At 47.9% G+C, this 22,526-nt stretch overlaps 1 protein-coding gene across 1 annotated transcript in view; it reads right to left on the bottom strand.

The window, feature by feature from the left end:
• Positions 1–3,250: 3,250 nt before the first annotated feature.
• Positions 3,251–22,526, bottom strand: part of LOC138568643 (hydroperoxide isomerase ALOXE3-like) — a 185,342-nt gene continuing 166,066 nt past the window's right edge. The window contains exon 14 of the mRNA XM_069646448.1: positions 3,251–4,162. Within this exon, the coding sequence (XP_069502549.1) occupies positions 3,983–4,162 (180 nt within the window). The 3' untranslated portion in view covers positions 3,251–3,982. The remainder of the gene's footprint in view (positions 4,163–22,526) is intronic.

Raw genomic sequence — 22,526 nt, 5'->3', positions numbered from 1 at the left:
CCTGATAGCACTGCAAGTACTCCAACTTCAAGAAGAAGACGAACACCAACTACTACAACAACCGGCCGCACAGAGGAGACGCAGGAGGAGGAGGAGGGCAAGGCAGGGCCAGCAAGGCCCACCAGCACAGCCACTACCACCACGCAGGCAGCCCGCAATCCCACGCCTCCGAGCACATCCGTTCAACCTCACTGATGAGCAGATCCACACCCTCTACCGTTTGGACCGGGACACCATAACCGCCATTGTGGACATGACACACGCTGACCTTGTCAGCATGATAGATAGCCCAACCGCCATCCCACCCCTACTGAAGGTGGTGTCTGTACTCCACTTCCTGGCCACAGGCACCTACCAGCACACAGTCGGACAGTTGCATGGCATTTCACAGCCACTGTTGTCACGGACACTATTGCAAGTGCTTGATGCCCTCCTGAAGCACGCAGACGACTACATCTCGCTACCACGCTCGGAGCAGGAAATTACGAACACAAAAGTGGGATTCCATGCACTTGCCGGCATACCCGGTTGCATTGGTGCCATCGACTGCACCCATGTGGAATTGGATGTCCCACATGCCATGGAGGCCCAGTACCGCAACCGAAAACAATATCATTCTCTTAATGTACAAATGGTGTGACTCAAACAGGATCATTACACATTGTTGTGCCCGATTTCCTGGATCAACCCATGATTCCATGGTCTTACGGAACTCTACAATACCACGCTACATGGAGCGACATGCAGGGAACAGATCCTGGCTACTCGGTGAGTCTCATTTCATGCATGATAATGTGGGGTATGTGATGCGGCAATGACCTGGCAGGAAGGGGGGGGGGGTGCTTACGTAGCAATGTCATTCCTCAAACATCCTTTATTGTCCACATACAGGTGATGCCGGGTATCCACTGAAGAGATGGCTCCTTACACCACTCCGGAACCCACAGAACCAGCATGAGGAGGACTACAACCATGCCCACTCACGTACCCGTGTAGTCATAGAACAGGCATTCGGCCTACTGAAGGGTCGTTTCTGCTGCCTCAGCAGGTCTGGCGGGGCACTCCTGTACCGCCATGAGAAGGTTGCAAAGATGGTCATGGCATGTGTCATGCTACACAACATGTGCATACGTAGAAATGTGCCCATGCCCCCTGACGCAGAACTGCAAGCACCTGAATATGGTCATGATGTGGGTGGGGATGTGGCAGAACCTCAAGGAGTCCGCGAGGCACAGGAGGGCCGTGAAATTCGTCAGATTATCATAGATTCATGCTTCTAGCACTCACGCCTGGTGGCTGATACATGGACACGGGACTTGTGGCACTGTGTGTGTCTGGAACATGCACAATATGGACTGTACGCCTATGATGGCCTCGTACACAAAGATCAATGTCCACACATCTCATTGGATGATTGTGAAATGTTTATAGCATATGTGAAATTGTGTTACACACCCCATCGACCCGCCACCCAATTAAGCCCAACACACCCCCTCCATCCTCCTACCTCCCCCCCGAACACCAGTGTCCAAGGATGCTCATTGTCAGTGGGCAGACGCTATTGCAAGCCCCCTCTCCGGGTATCAGGGGCACCCCTGCCTGTGGAGCGCAGGTTCCTCCCAGATCTACGTTGGGGGCTGCCCTGGACGGAACTTGCAACGGATGATGTCTCTGCCTGCTCACGTCCATGCATGTCCCTAAGGGTTTGTGAGACCTCAGTGAGCACACGGCGCACAGCGGCAAGTTCAGCACATACGTCTTTGGACGTCGCATGCAGTTCCCTCCTCAGGCTCTCGGTGCTTCTCTCCATTTGTACTCTCAGGCTCTCGGTGCTTCTCTCCATTTGTACTCTCAGGCTCTCGGTGCTTCTCTCCATTTCTGCCCTTAGTGTCTCTGTACATGTTTCTATGGCTGCCTTGGTACCCCCACATTCATCAGCATGGTCCTTGAGGAGCGTGGCCAGTTGCTGCTGTTGCACGATCACCTGGTCGAGGGACTGTTGCCTCTGCTGGGCCATGGCCATTTGCGGTGGTGTCACAGAGGGGCTGATCACCTCATGTTGCCTTGACACAGGGCTTGTGGGGGATGGCCAGTCGTCGTCTTGTGAGTGCCCCTGCGTGGTATCCTCATGGTGTACGGGATGAAACAAACAGGGGGATTGAGACAGGTCATGGATGGATCGTACATCGACATCACCGTTTTCTGTGTCGGAGCATGCTGCCATTAATGCAGTGTCACCTATGGTGCTGCTGCCACCAGAAGCAGTGCCTTCTGTGGCATCCATTGGGGGGGCCTGTGGTGGTGGTGGTGTTGTGGCCATGCTGGCTGCTGGGGTGCCTGTTGAAGTCCCCTCCTGTGTGCTGCCACTTGATTTGTGCTGCTGCCATGTCTTGATCCGTGCAGCTGAGGTGGAGGGTCTTTGGCCGTTGGTCTTGGCCCTCTTTGCAGGTGTGCTGGTAGGGGTGTCCTGGAGCTCGTCGTTTGAATCGGACCCTGTGGTGGAGTAAAGGAGGGCGAGCGTTATTAATGGGTCTGTGGAAATTGGAATGGCAATGTATCACATGCATTGGGGTGGTACCGGAGGGTGATTTGGGTCAGGGCCTTGGAGGTGGTTTCATTTTTGTGTGGATTGAGGGTGCAGTTGTATTGCAGCCTGCAGTTAGGGGGTGCCTGCTGCACGTGTAGAGGGTGTTTTTAGGAATTTTAATTATTTATTTAATTTGACTTTTAATGTCCGCTATCAGGCCAATGTAAGTGGACGTTCTCCTGGACATGTGTTTCTGTTGCACTATGTGGACACATGGTACTTCACATGATTGGACATTGTGGTTTTAGCATAGTTTTATTTGGCCCACCTACCTGATTCTTCGGATGTCTGCACTCCTTTCTCCATCCCTCCGACTCCCTCTATGGTCTCCATTCCAATGGTGGAGGCACAGATTTCTTCCCAGGGGGTCAACTTGATGGGTGATTCCGATCCTCCCCCGGTAGCTGTGGCAATGTTACGGTTGGCGGATAGTATGCTCCGTACGCGTATCCGCAAGTCGTCCCATCGCTTTCTGCATTGCTGTGGGTTGCGGTCCCCACCGCACTTACCCGCTGTGCCACCAGGGCCCATATGGCCTTCTTGTTCGCAAGTGCCGTCCTGGTCATTTGGGTCGAGAAGACGACGCCAGCATTCTCCTGGAGGGTCTCTGTGAGCACCGTGAGTTCCTCACGTGAGAAGTGGACCTGCCGCTTGCGGTCGCACGCTTTTTTCGCTACTTTTCCCATTGTTTTGGTTTCACTAGGGTGGATGACGGGTTGGGATGTCTCTCAGGGTAGTATTTTTAATGGTTGTGTGAATATTCTGATTTTATAGGTGTACGGCGTGCTGTTTCCCGTTCCGGGACCATGTTTTTGCTTCCGTTTCCGTATATTTACGGTCACCGTATTTTCCGATTGCCGCTCATTATTGTGACCGCTATGTCCGGTGGCGGAATTGCACCTAGGTCGCCGTACGACGGCGGTGAGGGGCGTTTTGGGGACATTTCCGCCATCGCGGACTTTGCACTTCCGCCAAGGCGTAGTGCTCGTGCCCGATGGGTCCGAATTAGCCGCACTTTACTCTGTCGTGCAATGGCGGAAACGCTATTTACGCTATGGCGGTCAGGTCAGTTGCTTTCCGCCAGGGTCGTAATGACGGCCAAAGTTCACACACTGGAATCCTTAACATTCTCCGAGAGGTTGATTCCGGCTGATGGCCTGCAAAGTCGTGAACTGCCTCAGGGTTGATGCTCTCATTGGCTGTGTCACATCGATTCCAGAACATTCTTGCTGGTTGCTTGTTGAAATCAGACTATGATGTGCTTTTAGGTCGGTTATCAGACACTGGGTGTTCAGGGTGGATGTTCTTTCTGGATGTTATTGGAATCTAAGGGTATGAGGAATGCTTTTACTGAGGTGTGTGGGCAGTGCAGGGTGTGTTTGCTGGCTTCTGGAGTTATATGGACACACTGTTCTCTATCACTTTGGGGTTCAGGTAGTTGTACTTGATGGGCAAGGATGCGTTTCTGTGCTTAATCTCTCTGGATATCTCAGACAGACGTTCCTGGAATGCCCGGATGCACCGTTTGGGTCCCTCCTCCGTGAAATGTTCATCAGGGTAGGTGCCCAGAGGTCTCTGAAAAACAGAACATGTGAAAAAAGATCAGATCAGCAAATTCTACGTGAGGCAAGGAACATCATGGGATAATTAATCCAAGCATGCAGTGAGGAGTACCTTGGGTGTTCTAGGATTGCACTAAGATTAATTGGGACTGTCTGTGTAACTACTCCATTATTTAATCAACACTGTAATCCATTTGACATGAACTGTTTATTACAATAATTTAGGACTACTCTTTTTAACCAAAAGTCTCACTTTCAGGCTTGTGATCAAATCAATTTCCTGGGCCCAATAGGTGATTAGGACTGAAGAATGAGGACAAATGTGAGCTGAATAAATTTGCTTCGTGTCGCCATCATGGAGCTCAGGCTCAATGTATCCCCATTTCTACAGACAAGACAACCAACTAAAACTCGGCACTTCCATCCAAGTGAGGGAAAAACATGCCAGAACCCAGCATTGTCAATGACTGTTCATCTGTTCATGTTAGATGCTTTGTGGCAAACAGCTCGCAGCGGGAGATGCAGGTTCCCCAGATTTGACAGAATTAACTGAGCAAAGCAAGCCACATAACTATACTCTCAAGGCAGGGGTGGGATATTCCATAATATCAAAACGGCTACCAGTCCTAAATACTTAGCGCAGCAGTGCAACATGATTGAGTAGCATGTTAAACCAATCAGAAAGACTCCAATGGAGGGTGAAAGAAGAGAACCAATCCTCCCACCTCACCCTCCCTACCCCACAGGTCAAGCCACCTTCATCACTGCCACCCACTTTCGCAGTCATCCGACCCAAAAAGCGTGTGTCAGATGAGGCTATCTCCGCCACCTTCTCACCCCCTTCTCCCCCCTTTGGCTGTCCCACCCTGACACAGCCCTCTCCATGCTCCACTCTGCTATATCTGATACTCGATATCCTTGCCCCCGTCATGAGAATCTGCCTGAAGCCCAAAGCCAAGTGAAACTCCTGGTATGACTCCGATCTAGTCACACTAAAACGCAAGTGCAGGGTGGCTGAGAGGAAATAGCATGCTTCATGTTCATCCTCTGACAAACTGGCCTGCCGCCTCGGCAATACCGGCTCTCCGCTCTCACCAAGAAGAGAGCTCATATCCAAGCCTGGATCTCTGCGGCATCTAACAACTCGGCTGAACTCATCTGCAAGGAACTGGCCAATCATGCTGCAGTCTACCTCTCCTGTCCCTTCCCAGGCCCTCTGCATGGCACTGGCTTCTCACTTAAATTTCCAAAACTCAGGACATCCTGTCCTCACTCTCCTCCCATCTACTCCCTCCCTCCAGCCCCTGCTCTTCCTTTGGCTGTTCTGCTGCCACCCTCCCTACCTCCCCCTTTCCCCCTTTCCCCTTTTCTCTGCAGATGAGGTTTCTCGACAAGTCTCAAAACAGGTTCACCCCTGTTCCTCCAAAACTATCAAGGACCACATCGACACCCTGGCTCCCGCCCTGGCTGATTTCAGCAATCACTCCTTCGCCACTGGAGTCTTCCCATCCCCCCCTGAAGCACTCCCTTGTGCACCCTCTTAAGAAACCCTCTGCCGAACCCTCCGGCCTGGCTAACTATCGCCCTATCTCCATCACTCCCTTCCTGGGCAAGCTCCTGGAGGAACTGGCCATCTCCCATCTAAATCTCCACACCGAATCGGTTGGTTGTCTCCATGACTATCAGTCTGGCTTCAGGGCTGCCGGAAACACGGAAACTGCTCTCCTGAACATCCGAAAACGACCTCTCCAACCTGGACTCCAACACTGTGTCCTTACCTTGCTTAATCTCTCTTCTGCCTTTGACACAGTCAACCACGCCATCCTGCTCAACCGTCTCCATGACAACCTGGGTATCACTGGACAGGCTCTGGCATGGCTGACTTCTTTCCTCTCCGACCGACCCTCCCAGGCACAACTTGGGTCCTTCCTCTCCAATATCTTTTTCTCTACCTGTGGTGTCCCCCAGGGTTCTAACCTTTCTCCTTGGTTGTTCAGCCAATACCTGGCAATCCTTGCCCACCGCATCTCTGCTCTGTCCCAATTTTCAGTGCTACGTGGATGATACCCAGCTCATTTTCAGACTACCCTCGGCCTCCTCCTCATCTCCGACTGTCTATCCAGGAGTGGTGTGTCGCAAATGACCTCTACCTTAATGCCAGTAAGACAGATTCTACTCATCGGCACACCCTCCCCCTCCTTCCCTTCAGCTCTCTGGCCGGCCTCTTGGCCCTCTTCATGCTCCCATCTGTAAGGCTAAAAACCTCAGGGTCATCTTCGACTCCTCTCCTGCTCTCCTCACATCTCCGACGTCTCTAAGTCACTACCAGCTGCATCTCCTCAGAGGTATTCTTCCTCTCCTTCCCCCAGAAGCTCACCATCTCCAAAGCCATGGTTCTATCTAAGCTGGACTACTGCAACATCCTCCATCTAAATCTGCCTCTACTCTCTGCCCTCTGCAACTTATCCAAAACAGGGCTGCGAGACTTGTCATTGGCCTCAAGCCCAGGGATCGTATCTCCAGGAATGAAATCTCTGCACTGGCTGCCAGTGGTTGCAAGGATTAAGTTCAAAAGCCTCTGCATTAGCCACAAGGCCTTGTGGGGCCTGGGGCCGCATTCCCTTCAACTCTTCTTAAATACCTTCCTTCTCAGGCTCTTCACTCATCTGCCTCCAACTCCCTCAGGGCTGGCCGTTTCTCCAAGCAACGAGTTGGTGGTCGATCTCTCTTCGGCAGGGGCCTCCCTCTGGAACAGACTTCCTGCCTCCCTGAAACTTAAGAACCATCTCCGGTTCCGGAAACACCTCAAAACCTTCCTCTTTGCTTCTGCTTTCTCTGCCTCTCTCCCCTGCTGAAATTCCCTTGCCGATTCTGCACTGGTTACCTGGCCACCCCTTCTGTTTTTTGGGGCCAGGTCCCGCCTTCTGCACACCTGCCCTGTCTCCCTGGCAACCCCCTGCACTTAGGGACTGGTTCTGTATCCCTACAGTCCCCCTCCCAGAACTTATGTCTGCTCTTACTTTGCACTTGCCACCATCAGGCCGTCTTATTTAGCGTATTCATTCTTCTATCCCATGTACTGCACTTTCCCTTCCCCCTGGCACTCTTCCCTTTTTTCCATTCCCTCGCACTTGTGCGATCTGAATGACACCTGGCCTAGTAGGATCGTTGTCCGTCTTCCACCGTTTTCCCCTCCCTTGCGTCGTCGCGCCTTGAAACACTTGTGTATAGGCGCATTATAAATGCCATATCAGATCAATCCCCAACTGTCATAATTGGGATGTAAACAGAAGGACGGTTCTAAAGTGCTGAAACTGACGGGGCCATTTGGGTCAGTCACAGGGAGAAGGGCGAACAAAGCAGGTGCTTGGAAGCGATAGTGGCTTGCCTAACAGAGCAGTGAATCCCCTTGACATGAAGGGCTGCTTTTTGCAGGTCATTGAGTCTGCCCCACCCCTAGCCCACAAGCAAGAGCTGAGCGGGCTCAAAGGACCGAGAGAGCAGACAGGTATGCGTGAGTGACAAGTTTAATACAGCTGAGTAATCTAAAAAACTAAAAGGTCTGAGGGAGCTGCCAGAATTGGCTTTGGAGATTCTGTTCTTGTTGTGCATCACTTTGTTTGGAGGATATCTTGTTTGTATTTTTTTTGAAGCTCATTAAAGCTTTTTCTTCGATACTGATTTTCTTCCAGGTTGTCTCAGATTTTCTTTTTGCGTTAATCATAGTTTTGAGGCTAGGTGTATACATGAGTTCAGGTGGAAGTGGTTTGGGTTTGTGCTGGCTTCGAGGGGCAACTATCGATGACAGCTAGTAATGTTTGGTTGCATAGCTCAACCACAGCTGAGGGGTCTGTGCCTTGGTTGTGTATGTAAATGTGATTGGGTGTAGTTCCTCAGCAGTGATGTTTCATCTGTTTATTGGCAGGAACAATGCTGGATGAATTGTCTACAGAGGTTCTGCTGGATGGTAAAGGCTATGAGAGGTCTTTCCAAGGTAGTGGTGTGATGGAGGACTTTGATATTGCAATTAAGATCTGCTAGCCAATGCAAGCTTCTACCTTTGATGTCCGTCAGGTTATTGAAAATGCAGAAAGCCTAGTGCAGAGATCGAATTGGCTAATGCAGAGGCATTGGCATCCGATTGGGGGGGGGGGGTCAATAAGACCAAGGTATATATATCTCCCATCAGAATGTTTTGCAAGCTGGGCTTAGTGATGCAGGCGAGGAGTTGACTAAAGTCTTCAAAAGGTGTCTGAAGGGGCATGTGGCCTGTAGATTAGTGTGATGCTGGCGGAGTGTGCGAGTTTGATGGAGGAGTTCCCCTGAAGGGAACGAATGAGAGGGTAATTCTTTGATACTAAGTATTAAGGAAGGAGGGGTAGCATTCATCACTAAGGGCAGTTCTATCTAGTATAGTTTTCAGGAATGGCTAGAGAGGGCTGGTCCCACTGCTGTGTGGAGCCATGTTTCAGTAACCGCTAGGAAGTCTAACTTTCCTGTTAAAAGGTCAGCAATAGCTATGGAATGGGTTCAGATCCAGCATAAGTGTGCCCTTAATAGTGGGAGTTTCGCGACTGATGCTTTGGCTAGTGGCGTATTTTTAGGAGTAAATTGGGCTATGCGGATAGATACTGTCATTAGGTGTAGTGACTGAGATGGGATGTTTAGACTGGGCTTGATAGTGTCAGTCAGTGACTTCTGCTAATGGGTCAGGGTAATTTACCTGGAGAGCTAGGGCTGGTTGTTGGGGGGTGGGAGGTGCCTAAGTTACTAGTCTTGGAGGCCGATAGTAAGGTGTAATTAGTACTCTTCGAGTTAGGCTTTGTGTCTTGGGTGAGTACAATAATCTTCAAGCTGTTTAGTGGACTTTAGATGGTGGGTGATTAGTCTAGACCTTAGTCTTTGGTTTCTGTAGGTCAGTGGGCAAGGTAAAGTGGTCCCTGTGGAGAGGGGAGACTATACTGGTAGGCTGAGGAGCTCAATGGGCTAGGATTGCTTTTGCATTTGAGTTGTTCAATCTTAGTATGGTATGCCAGCTGTATCGAAGGTAGGTTTGTGGGTAGAAGGTATGTGCCTCAGGGGGTGAGGGGACAGTTAAGGTAAGAAACGGGTGGGTGGGATGGTGTTCCCTTCTGGTAGGTGCATAAACAGGATTAACATAACAGTGATTTTAGGTAAGGTCATGGCCTGGTGGTTGTGTGCGAGCAGTGGTCCCTTTTAGTCGGAAGTCCATCTGTGATAAGTAGGCTACCGTGGGGTAGGGTTCCCAAGTGTGGCAATGCTAGGGGGCATGCGTACCTAGCAGTAGGATGGCTGTGTAATGCTGAGGCGCGGGTGCTCCCTGTGACATTGATCTTGCCGTGGCTCAGTGTAGTATATGGGTGAGTGGGGTAACAAGTCTGATATAAATATCACAGTTGTAAGTAGTGGTCTGACGATAAACAGATGTTCTGAGTGTGTCGTCATCAAGCGAATGGGGTTTTTAGTGTGCTGTTGGCATATTGCAGGGATTGTTAGTAGCTAAGTGCCTCAGAGCCGTACATGCAATATCAGTGACAATGAATGAATACAACAAGCAATCAATGTAAAGCACACAATGTGAAAAGCGTTTAGTACACTGCGTGTTTGGCTAGCGAACAGTGCAGGAGAGGGAACTTTGTTATAGGCGATAGGTCTGGACAGTATAACGTCAGTAGATTTCATGCTAACAGGGTATGACTTCCCAACAAATGCCATAGTGTTTCATTAGCAGTGATCAGTACATGTGTGGTTCAAGATGTGCGCTTCATGTGGAGGGATCCGCGAGAGGCGGCACATGTCGCTTAGCTGTCCAGTTTTGTTGTTAATGTCCACGTTGAAGGGGGGGGGGGGAGATCAGGGGGAAGTTTACTGCTGGCTGTTAGTGCAGCTTCGGCAGCCACGGACAGTCACAGACATGGGTCTTGTATACAGAACCTTCGATTGTAGGGGCCGGCTAACGCCAGCCGGCAATGACATTTTCTCTTAAATGGAGCTTGCAGATGGTTGCTAGGAAACAGTACAATCTACTACCTTAGCCTCTTTGTCCCTATCGAAAGGGACACCTTACTCACACCTAAGAACACCCAGAAAGATGATTCTATGGTGCATGTCACGACATACTCGCAGAGAGCAAAAAAAATCAGGAGCATTATCCAAAGAAACTGGCCAATGCTGCAAATGGACCCACAAACACAGCCACTCTTCCACATCTTCCGATTTTTGCCTATAGAAATAGCAATGTTTTAAGGAACAGTTTAGTCAGAGCTGATCGGTCTACGACACAGGGGGCACCAACAAAATACAAGGGATCATCATACCAGGCAATCTAATCTCGCACCCTCATACAGGCAAACCCATCACACAAACATTCTTGCACCTGTGATTCAACAAATGTAGTCTATGCTCTCAAGTGTCCCTGTGGCTATTACATGGGGATCACTATAAGGAAGGCAAAACTGCGTTGGACTGGGCATAAGTCCAACATTCGGACCAAAAGCCTTAGATCACCTGTGGCAATGCACTTTCTAGAAGCAAGACATTTAATTGCCCAACTGAAATGTACGATTCTAGAACGAGTGAAAGTGGGTCCAAGAGGGGGAGATGTACAAGAGAGACTACTCCAGAGGGAGATCTAATGTCTTCCATGTAGATCCTACAAAGTGTTCTTAGTAGTGTTTTTATTTGTATTTATTTTATTTATAAAGCGCAGCCAGGCCCGGGGGCATATGGGCGTGTAAGTTAGATCTGGTTACAGTTACAATTTAAAGCAGTCAACAATGGTTACGTTACAGTTACAGATAGGTACAAACATAGTATTTCTAGTGCATACAACTATACATTAAATTGCAGAGTGTGCCGGCAGCAGTCTAACTTGCTGGGTTCAGGAGGTTAGGCTGTCGTAAAATCCAGATTGTGAAGCCAGCACTTCGTGTTGTGTTTGAACAGGTTGAATGAGGATTCTGCTCGCAAGGGCGCAGGGATAGTGTTCCATAATTTGGAAGCTTGTAGAGGGAAGCTAGCTCCACCCGAGTTATGAAGTTTGAATCTCGGTATGGTAATAGTGTTAGTTTGTGCTGCTCTGAGTGGTCTTGAAGAGGTGTGGGGTGTAAGTTGGTTAGTAAGGTATGCTGGCACAGGGTTGGCCCTGGCTTTGTGTATAAGGGCCAGCGTTTTAAGGGATATTCTATGCTCGACAGGGAGCCAGCGTAGTTTACGTCTGGTCTCAGATGTGTGCCTTTTTGGGAATGTTGAGGGCAGCCCTAATGGCATTGTTTTGGACAACTTGCAATTTCTTGATATTTTTGTGACTAGTGCCCAAGTAAAGAGCATTACAGTAGTCTATTTTGGATAGGACTATTGCTCGGGCAAGAGTAATGCAATTGGGTGCGGAGATGAACGGTCTACATGCAGTGATCAGCTTACAGGTGTATGCGGCTGATGCTACTGCATTAGTTTGTTTGGAGAAGGATAAGGTGGCATCGATGTAGATACCAAGGGTTTTAGTGTTATTTGACACAGGGATGAGATTGCCATCTATGGTAAAGGCTTTGAATGAAGGATTAAGATTTTTGAGTTTGGCATGAGTGCCCAGGATGATCAACTCGGTTTTTTCGTCATTGAGATGGTGTGCCATCCATGCTTATATTACAGAGTAGATTTCAGTAAGGGTGGTGCTGTCAGTTTCGCAATCACCTGTGATAGGAATGAGTATCTGGGTGCCATCTGCGTAATTGGTATACGTGACACCCAGATAGTCAAGGATATCGAAGAGGGGTTTTGTGAATACATTATAAAGTGTTGGGGACACGCAAGAGCCTTGCGGGACTCCACAGGGTACTGGTGAGGGTTCGGCAGAATCCATTGGAGAGAAGACCCTCATGGTTCTGTTCGCCAGGAAGGAACTGATCCAAGCCGTGGCTGCGTCTGAAAAGTGTGCTGCAGATTTCAAATGGTGACAGTGTTTGGTGGTTGACCAGGTCGAAAGCTGCCGACAGGTCAAGCAGTAAGAGGAGTGCGAGTTTGCCATTGTCTTTCAGGGTTTGGATCTGGGTAGTGAGGTCTATTAGTGCAGTTTCTGTACCGTGTCTCGGTCGGAAGCCTGATTGCCTAAGTCCTAGGAGGTTGTTTGATTCCAAGTAGGCCTGTATTTGTAAATAGGCTGCTCTGTCCAATATTTTTAATAAGAACGGTACAGTCGCTATCGGCCTATAGTTAGACGGGTTGGCTGGGTCAAGAGTAGGTTTTTTGAGAAGTGGCATGACCCATGCGTCTTTAAGGTCGTCAGGTACTATTCCAGATTTGAAGGAGGCATTGATGAGGTTGGTAATGAATGGTGCCAGGTCGTGCGCGGCCACTTTGATGATCGGGGCAGGGCAGACATCACCTTGGCAGTTTGAGGGTTTAAGTTTCCTGATGTTTTCTACTTCCCAGGTTGAGAGGTGAAAAGCTGAACGGTTTACAGGTTGGTTTGTTCGGTAGTTGTTTATAGTCAGGGTCAGCTAATAGTAAGGATTTATTTGCGTTGATTTTGGATTGTAGGCGAGCTATTTTATCTAATAAGGCCTTCTGAATATTGCTACACCATAGTGTGTCAGTAACGCATTTGTCTATGGGGGCAATGGGGGATTCTAGTTCTTTCAGAATCTTAAGAGTTCTTTTGTGTTGGATTCCGCTTGTGTAATCTTTTTATTATAGGTATCTTTTTTTAGCAAGAAGTATGGCTTCTTTGAGCTAATCCTAGCCTCCTCTAGCTACAGTCTTATTGGATACTGTGGGGTGTTTTTTCCAATGTGCCTTGGCGGTTCTTTTAGTTTTGCGTAGTTCTCTTAACTGCGGCGTGAACCAGGTGTTAAGGTGACGCTGTGGTTTAGGTTTCCGCAATTTTAGAGGGGCAATGGAGTTGCTTTGAGTATAGCCTGGTTGTAGGTGTCCACCAAGACTGTGGGGTCAGCATCTGAATCAATATTATTCAAAATAGGGATTAGTATAGGTAGGAGTTTGTCAGGAGTAATATCTTTGTTTCTCGTGCAGGTGGCAGGGGCGATGATAGGCACCGGGAGGGGTGTGTTGGCTTTGATAGCGAAGGTTAATTTATGATGATCCGACCAGATGCAAGGGTCATTGGATAGGTCAATAGAGCAGTTGAGGTGGGAGAGCCAGTCTAGTCTTCTGCCTTTGATATGAGTGGGTTCATGTATAATGTGCGTATGACCCAGTTCAGATAAAGTGTTGGCAAGGTCATGGGCGTTAGTGTCCTTAGGGTCGTTGAAAGCAAGATTAAAGTCCCCAAGTAAGATGGTTTGAGAATTAGGTTTGGTATTTATGGTTATAAGTGATGCAATATCCTCTATAAGGGAGGAAATGGGTCCTGGTGGATGGTAAATAAGGTGCAAGGTTGCCGTGTGGCTGGGTGAAAGAGGTAGTTTAATTGATAGGGATTCAGCAGAAGGGATTTGAGCGTCTTGGATGACTTTAATGTCGAAGGTATTTCTGAATATGAGGGCGAGTCCACCTCCCTTCGTTTGAGTGGTATTTCAATCGGATCTAGTGATAGCATAGTCATTAGGTATGGCGAGGGACAGAGATGGGCCGGATGCAGCATTAAGCCAAGTTTCTGTGACTGCGAGGAGATCAAGATTTTCATAAGTTATAAAGTCAGCGATGTCGAGAGCATGGGCTAGAAGAGACCTCGCATTCACCAAGGCTGCTTTGATTAGTTTGTCTTTTTTTGGAGATTTTTCAGATGGCATCGGTCGACTATGCCGAAGGCTGTGGGCTAGATTGTCTGAGTCAATATGGGAATTGCCAAGGTTATGGTCAATATGCGAGTGTTTCATGCTACGGGCTCTTACTCTAGAGTTTCTGGATAAGATGCTAGGGTGGTGAGAGTAAGGAGAGGTAGGTGGGCTGGTTCTAGAATTCAATCCAGCGTTTCTATTCAATAGGCTAGGGTGGTGAGAGCATGGATAAGTAGGTAGTCTAGTTCTAGAATTAAGTCTAGTGTTTCTAATAGCGATGGTGCAAGGTTGGTTAGGTGTTGGTCTAGTAGCAAAGTGGCGTATCCAGAGTGCTGGATCATCCAAGTACGGATTTGCAGGTGTCATGGTGCTGGGCCACGAGGAGAGGGTGGTGGTTACCATACATGAGCTGGTGAATGTGTCTTGATTAGAATGTGGGTTGGGTTGACTAGTCCAGTGTCTACTGTATGTATACTGTAGGTGGATGAGAGTTGATAGGCACAAATACATGTGGGTGGTGTCGCTAGTACACAGGGTAGCAGGTGTGGTCTGTTAGCGACCAGAGGCACCGCACAGATCGATTCAATGTAGTCAGCGGGTAGCCATAAGGAGCAACACAGCAATCAATGTGGTCTGTAGGCGACCATAAGGAGCAACACAGCAATCAATGTGGTCTGTAGGCGACAATAAGGAGCAACACAACAATCGATGTGGTCTGTAGGCGACCAGAAGGAGAACACAGCAATCAATGTGGTCTGTAGGCGACCATAAGGAGCAACACAATCACAGTGGTCTGTTAGCAACCATAAGGCACAAATGCAATGGGAGACAAATTAGATGCATGGCTCATGAGTACCTAGATTCGAAATTAGTATGAGGAGCCAAAAAGGCACTAACTTAAAATGCAATAGGACACAAGATCAAAATGTATGAACAGAGAACACAACAATGTAATTTTGGCAAAGGATGAGAGGGCATAGTAAGCATAGTAGGGAAGCCCATCAGTGTGTGGAGAACATAGGGCAGACTGGGGTGGCGCAGTGTTGTGGAAGTTTAGGCAACCTTAGCGACCAGTGCAGTGACTGCAGCGCAAGGCAGGTGCTAGAAAGGCAATGAGGAGAGCTGTTTGAGAGGATAGGGTGCAAGGGAGCAGGTAGTAAAGCCAAAGGCAAATATAAGTTACTCACAGCCTCAAAACAAGCCGGGGGTGTGGCCCTGGGCTCTGGTCAGCTCAGGACAGTCTCTGGACAGTTGTTGGCCTTGCCCTCAGGGCCTTTCCTGAAAGGGCCGGCTAGCGCCTCCCGATGCCTGATCGGTGGAGAAGTAGGGTGGAGCAGCCAATCATCCGGCGTCTCTGGTCGGCAGAGTAATCACAAAGGAGGGGAGGCTTCAGATGGCACGTGCCGCCATCTTGGAATGGCTTCAGCCTCGTGTTGTACAATGGCTCTCAAGTGGTTGTGGCTCAGACAGGGGGTCAGCCACAGCTTTGCTGCAAATGGGCAATGCAGTAAGCGCAAGCAGATTGAGAAACAATATTTTAACAGCGTTATGCTTGCAAATAGGTTTGTTTATACATCTTACTTCTGATTACAAGATTGTGTGAGATTGATTTTCAATATACCCCTGTCATTGTTTGCAGTTTCGTTTGACCCCTATGTGAATAACCTATTGGTTTTATTTGGGCTGTGATCATGCAGAATATGAACTGGATTGGCACCGGGAGCTTTGATTTTTGTTTCATAACTTTGCCACACAATTGACCTGTTTTCTGATGATAGAATCAGATTTCTACCTAATTGTATAAATGATTTGAGATTGTGCACGGCCCTTCAGCCGGGAGCCCAACAGAATCTTCAGTGAGATTTGAATAGGTAACATGGACTACTGTGAGGCCCATAAACCAAGGGGCATTAGATTGTAGAGGTTGGCCAAGCCTAACTAAATCAAAATAGCTGTCGATAATTAGAATGACCGTCACGTAGGATAGGATGTGGGCGGATGCCTTAGTTCTGTCCCCCTTGTGATGTCTGTTATTCACTGGTAATCTAGCGGGAGGCAGGGGCACCAGGCAGCTCTTTGCTGCCACATTGCCCCTCTCCCAGCTTCCCAATTAATGAATGAGGTTGGCCTATATAAGTCTAATGGAATGGATTTTACTATCATGCAATTTAATTGCCTCACAACATTATGTGATTATATTGCCTACCTAGGCACGCGTGCCCGAACGCTTTTTGGTGCATGCGTGCTTCCCTTCTTCAGAACCGGGATCTGTGTACACTGCAGGAGACAGAGGGCATAGCGCATGCCTGCACGCCGTCCCTAGCAAGAGAATCCGTAGTGCGCATGCACGACAGTGAATTCATTCAACACATCTGTCCGACTGCCTCAGACAGCCTTTCCACGGACTAACCACGCCACTAGACAGTGCACGTTCCATCTGTGCCACAGCAGAACATTAAATCTAGACATGATCTTTGTCAATTAGGAGCGTACCAGGGACACTGTGTCCCACACAAAGATAGTGCCCCACACAGGGAGGCGTTTGTGCGCTGCTCCTATGGCAACCTATTTTGCTTGGGAGAGCCGTGCAGCACTTCCTTGTGAGGGGCTGCTCTCCGGCGTACCGAGGGTGATTCTCTCCACGTAAGAGACTATGAATTGGATGCATTTACTGCCAGTCTATGATCACGACTGTAGAATTGTGATATTTAATAGTCTCTGTATTTAACCAGCACTACTTCTGGAATTAACTGTTAACTCTTCTAACTACAGTCAGACTCACATAGCCGCCTGGCTTGGGTGTGTAGCAATTAAGATTACCCCTTCTCTCTCCATGCCTCCAGTTGCCCATATTCGGAATCACAGCCGGACACTGCCTTTGCACCCGGTGAGACATTTGGATCTTGTGACCGAGGGAGTAATTACAAATTACATAAATAGTACTCTAGAACATGATTTTGCGCCTAGCATCAAACTTTTACAAACTATGTTATGTCACTTTAACCATACAGGTGATTATGAATCGCCTCTGCTTATCAAGAAAAGCAGGTTAGTATATCTCCATCTATAAGAAGTTACCCGTCGAGTCTTCTAAACTCTTTAAAGAGCTAATTAGTGTATCCTTATACTTTGTAGGAATTCCAACTGAATTTTGTTGAAACTAAAACACGTCCTGCCCTGAAGATGGATTTCCAATAATCCGAAACGCGTTGGCACCGATTACTCAATAGGAGTGTCTTTAAGAAATTTCTGAGCAGAGTGAAGGCAACTGCTCAGTTAATCTAATGTAACAGTGTGGTGCAAATTAAATCTGATTATGTGTTGATATGACAATTGGGTCTGTCTTATATCGGTCTGCTCTCAGCATGATTTACTCTGGTCTGTAGATTTACAGATTGACAGTGCCTCATTCACTGTTCGCTATTTGAACATTAGACAAAGTCAAATGTATCATTTTGAAGGTTGTTGAGATCAACCCTTGTAGAACTAATACTCCCAGGAGGGAGTCTCTGGTATCTGCAAGGTGGAATTACCACTTGCGACTAGTTACCGTTAGGAGTGCAGCATAGGGCTACCGACTGGCAACGGTCGGTGTGTGTCTTCTGCTTTAGTTTTTTGAACTTCGAGTGGCCTCGAGTTTCTCCCTGCTGCACCTGAAGTATTATATACTGAAAGTATACACATTACTCAAGACCCATTTGGGTCATTTACCTATAGTGAATTTTACTTATTTTTCGGAGTGCCTCCCAACCCATTTTTCTTCTCAGTAGATTGTAGAAAGCCATCTTGAAATGCCTTGTTTTGATGTGGATCTTCCTTTATTGGATGGACCAAAGGCTACAAACCGCTGCTTATTTAATCTAAAAGATTGTGCGATCCAAATAATATTTCAATGCCCTTTTGACATCTAGAGAGTGCAGAGCCTTTTCTGCTAGTGAAGTGGCATTTAGAAAGAATGTGGGTAGTATAGTAGCATTTTTATGAAACTCTGAAGGTACTTTAGGAAAAATTAGTGGAGGTAACCCCTTTGTCTCATGAACTGTAGATATGGAGGGTCTATGACGTTTGGAGCTCTGAAACAAGTCTAGAGGACGTAATGGGCACAAGTCAACTTCCAAGTTAGAAATTTGATATGGGTTGTCGACAAATGTTAAAATGGAGGCTTCATAAGCCCTGCTAGCACCAGGTTCAAGCTCTATACAGGTGGCAAACTTGTTTGGCGGAAGGTACTAAAAAGGCCATTTAAAAAAAGTGTTTGATTAGCCTGTCACTGTAGAGAGAAGTTTTTTTTTTCTGCGTAAACCTGGAGATTGTCGATAAGTGCTCTTTGATGGAATTGAATGCCAGACCCTTTGTAGCTAACTTAGCAGATAAGGAAGGATCTGATGGTAGGGGCTGCAGGTTAGGCTGCTGTGCACAGAATCTTTTCCATTTTCGGCTATAGGAAAGGTTGGTAGAAGGGGCTCTAGCTGTTAAAATACGGCGGCAGTCTTTAGGATATTCAAATGACCAAATTCTGAGTGGTCAGGAGCCACGCTGTTAAGAGCCTGGTCATGATCAAAGATCATCCTGTTCTGGTGAAGATCAGCCAGAGATCCTAGATGAATTGGATTGTCAGCTGCCAACTGAAGGAGATTGGAGAACCAGGTCTGCCTGGGCCAATATGTGTCTACCAAGATTATCCTGGAACAACCTTTGCGTATCAATCGTTTTCGTTATGAGAGGAAAAGGAGGGAACACAGAGGCAAACATCCCATTCCAAGAGAACGAAAATGCATCCCCGAGAGTCGGGATGCAGGATCTTGCTGGCAAATCTCTAGCACTGCTTGTTGGGGCTGGCGAAAAAGTCTAGAAGGGGATGATCTCACCTTGAGAAAATTATGGCTATCTGGATGCTGTGCAGTTGCCACTAGTGTTTGTGAGAGTCCCTGCTGAGGGTGTCTGCTTGCATGTCTGCATCCCGGGCAAGTGGAAAATCTGAAGTAGAATGTTGTGCTGCATGGCCCAATACCAGATGGTCTATCCTTCCAGGGACAAAGTTTTATCTACAGAAGCAAGGCGGAATAGGATCAAACCGTGATTTTCTTGGTGAGGACACACCACTGAGTTCTTGATTAGAGGAAGGATTTTAGAGCCCAGTGCACTGCTCATAATTCCAATACATTGATATGCAGTAAGGAGTCCAGAGGGGACCAGAGGCCTTTATCTTTTATCAATTTTTTCACTCTTTCCACAGAATCGTTGTCTGTAAGGAATTGAGCACCCAGGAAAACTAAGCTCCTGGAGGGACCTATACAGGACTTCGTATAGTGGATTGTAAAGCCCAACTGTTGGAGCAGCGCCTCTGCTTGGTTGAAGACGATAAGGCTTGTTGATACATTGACCCTTGAACTAGCCAATCATTCGAGTACGGATAAAATGTGGTGGCCTTGTTTCCGGAGGAAGGCTGCTACTGGCGCCAGGCACTTAGTCAATGGTGCTGGGTGCTGATTTTAAGCCGAAAGTCAGTACCCGAAATTGATAGTGGTTTTCGCCAACTACGAATCTGAGGTACCTTCGGTGCCTTGGATGCATTGGTACATGGAAGTATGCATCTTTTAGGTCTAAGGCCGCAAGTAATTCCTGGGGATGAACCGCTTTTATGACCTCCTGGAGAATTACCATTTTTCATTTTTGTGTTTTGATGTTCATGTTGAGTCTTCTTAGATCCTGAATAGGGCGCCACTTACCATCTTTTTTTAGGACAAAGTACCTGGAGTATACTCCCTTTCCTCTTGCTGAGGGAGGCACCTTTTTCAATGGCTCATTTTCTTAGCATTTGACATACATCCTGCTGTAAAACGTGATGCAGGTGAGATACCTTTGTAGGGGAGATCAGCATTTGCGGGCGCATGAACTTCCAACAAGTGGCCGTACTGGATTGCATCCAGCACCCACCTGTTAGTTGTTAGTGTTTGCCACTCGTTAGAACGCCACATTTCCCCCCACCTGACTGCCCTTGTGGCAGTCATTGTTGTGCCCTTTTTCCCTACCTCTGGGTGATCAAAGATCCACACTCTGACCTTTGTATTCTCTATTGCGCTCGGAGGATTGAAGTGCGCTTGTAGCCCTGAGTAATATTCAGGCCTATCATAAATCATGCTTCCTCTAGAGCCTGAAAATCTTCCATTGCCCGAAGCTCCTCGAAAGGGGCACAAGGACCACCTGCTTTGAAGGGCAGCGAGATCTAGCTGTGTCAGAGTCAGCCTTCATGGCTTTAAGGGCTTCATCAATTTTGTCGCCAAACAGATTTTCCCCTTCACATGGCCCATCGATGACCTTGTGTTGCACTTCCTGGTGAAAGTCTGTGCAACGACGATGGACTCTGGGAAGAGTTCGGACCCTAAAATGGGACTTTTCAGCACTGGAAAGATTCATCTTTACAGGCAAAGTGTTTGGCCTTATGCCCCAAAGACAATTTTGCCTCACCTGTCTAGCTTCTTTGCCACCGGCTCCTCGGATTTGGACCGCTGTCTCGCCAGTGACCTCCGGTCAGAGGGAGTGGTTGCTCTCCCACTCCATAACGAGCCAACCTCAGACGCTGCATAGACTCCTTCATCGAGCAAGCAGATAAGGTGTTGGTTCTTGTCCTTAAGGGTCCTTTGAGACCTCTGGCAGATGTCACAGCTGTTGGCCGAATGGTTCGGGAATAGGCCGTAAAGGCCTATACTCTGCGCCTGTGCCCTTTGTAAAGATTTTGTTAGGCCGCAAGTTTCTAATGGCCTAAATAAAGACTTCCAACCATGGAAGCTTCAGGATCTAGGAACTGGAAACTGATGTATTTCGACGTCTGTTGTACCAAAAGACACTATTTGAAGGAAAAAAATATCTAAATGTAATTCTCTCAGGTGAGACATCCAAGCAATGCCAACAGCTCGGAAGACAGTTGAAATCTGAGGGGAAAATGCTGGGTCGGAGCTATACACTCGATGTCCCATTGGTGGGTACCAATAGCACCCACAAGGACGTCGATAGGGTACTCAAGGTGCCCATTTTTCCCATAGAAAAATTACTAATTCAAAGTTACTGGGGATTCCCAGCCTGATGACAGGGAATATTCACAGCATGTAAATCCATGAAACATCCAATGCTGGAGAAAGGGGCTATTGGAAGAGTTAGTCCCGATTACATTCCCAGCATGTCCCAGAATTGTGACATTGAGTGAGCAAGGTAACAATTTTAGGCACAAAGGCATCAATTAGGGGTAGAGAGGCATCAATTGAAACGGTTGACATGATATAGGGAATGGGCTTATAGGAAGACCAGCAGTGATGTTGGCATGGCGATTAGTATTTGCCAAGACTGAGGTGTTGCAAGCCTTCATTCCAAAGATAACATTAGGATCTAAATTCTCCTTATTATGAACCCTTGATGGGGATATTGGAGACTGGTCGGAAAAGGCAAAAGGTGGCTGGGCAGTTTTACCCCCTGGGAAGGCAGTGAGTCGCATGGTTGCGAAAAGGATTGTAGGGTTTCAGGTCTATGCGAGGGTGTGCTGTCGAAGTTATTAGTTCTGGAGCCAATGCATTTATTGCAAGAGCTAGTGGTCAAGGGCCTTCTAGAATGATGGGAGTTAAAAATAGTGGGCTGAAAGGCACAGGTTTCTTGATTACGTACATCCAGGTTTTGAGGGTTTGAAGGTTATGTTAATAATGAGGTGGCACATGAACTGAGATGGCAGCCCATGAGCAGGCTTTATAAATGCCACAGGGAGAAATAGCATTGATGGATGGCCATGTGCTCAGGTAGTGATCAGGACAATGCGAGCAACAGGATAGATTTTGGTCCGATAAACGGCACGTACCACAGTGAAGCAGATGTCCAGGGTCTAAAAGAATCCAGACAGGGGAATCCCAAGTCCTTAAATGTGGACCTTTAGTGGGGGCCATCTCAGCTCTCATGCAACTGCACTGTGGACAACCTACAATCACTCCACGACCTGCACCGAGGGGGGCCATTTATGCCTCTTAGTCTCCCTCAGGTGTGAGTCATTAATAGGCTGCAACTTGCAGTCTCATGCCTCTGTATCCCTCTTCGACCCAGTACTTTGGACATTATGGGACTTGAAGCCCAATATTAATAATATGTAACGCTCACCTGGTTCCCTCGGAGGCGCGGGTCTTGGCTGGGCGGTGAAACCGTCTTCAATGTTAGGCATAGGGTTCGTTTGGCTCCCTGGTTTGGCCCCCTTCTCACCGAAAGCTTGACTTGGAGGGTGAGATGTCTACAAGTGGAAAAATCAGGGGATTAGTAGCTGGAAGGTTGGATGAAGTCTCTACCCCCACACTCTCTCCTCCCGTGGTACTCGGTTGCTAACTGTGCTCACCTTAAATAGGTGAATGCCGGGCTCTCCATCCTGAGTCTTGTGCAGGGGCTCTGGGTCCAGTTACTTCACTGGATTTGGGATCAGCCTCTTGATTGCAGAGGGTAAGTTGAGAGCGATGCCGCCGTTAATTGCACGAGCGTATTTTGCATATATCAAAGTCCTTAATGTTCTCTTTTAACGTCCCTTTTCTGCAGGGTTCACTGAGAAGAAATGATGGCGAAAGAATGCCAAAGTTCGTGGAGGCACGCAAGTAG

Source organism: Ambystoma mexicanum, chromosome 1p (genome assembly GCF_040938575.1).
Source record: "Ambystoma mexicanum isolate Mex_15411 chromosome 1p, UKY_AmexF1_1, whole genome shotgun sequence".
NCBI lineage: Eukaryota > Metazoa > Chordata > Amphibia > Caudata > Ambystomatidae > Ambystoma > Ambystoma mexicanum.
Note: the sequence above shows the minus strand (reverse complement) of the source record. Positions and strands in the feature narration are given on the sequence as shown.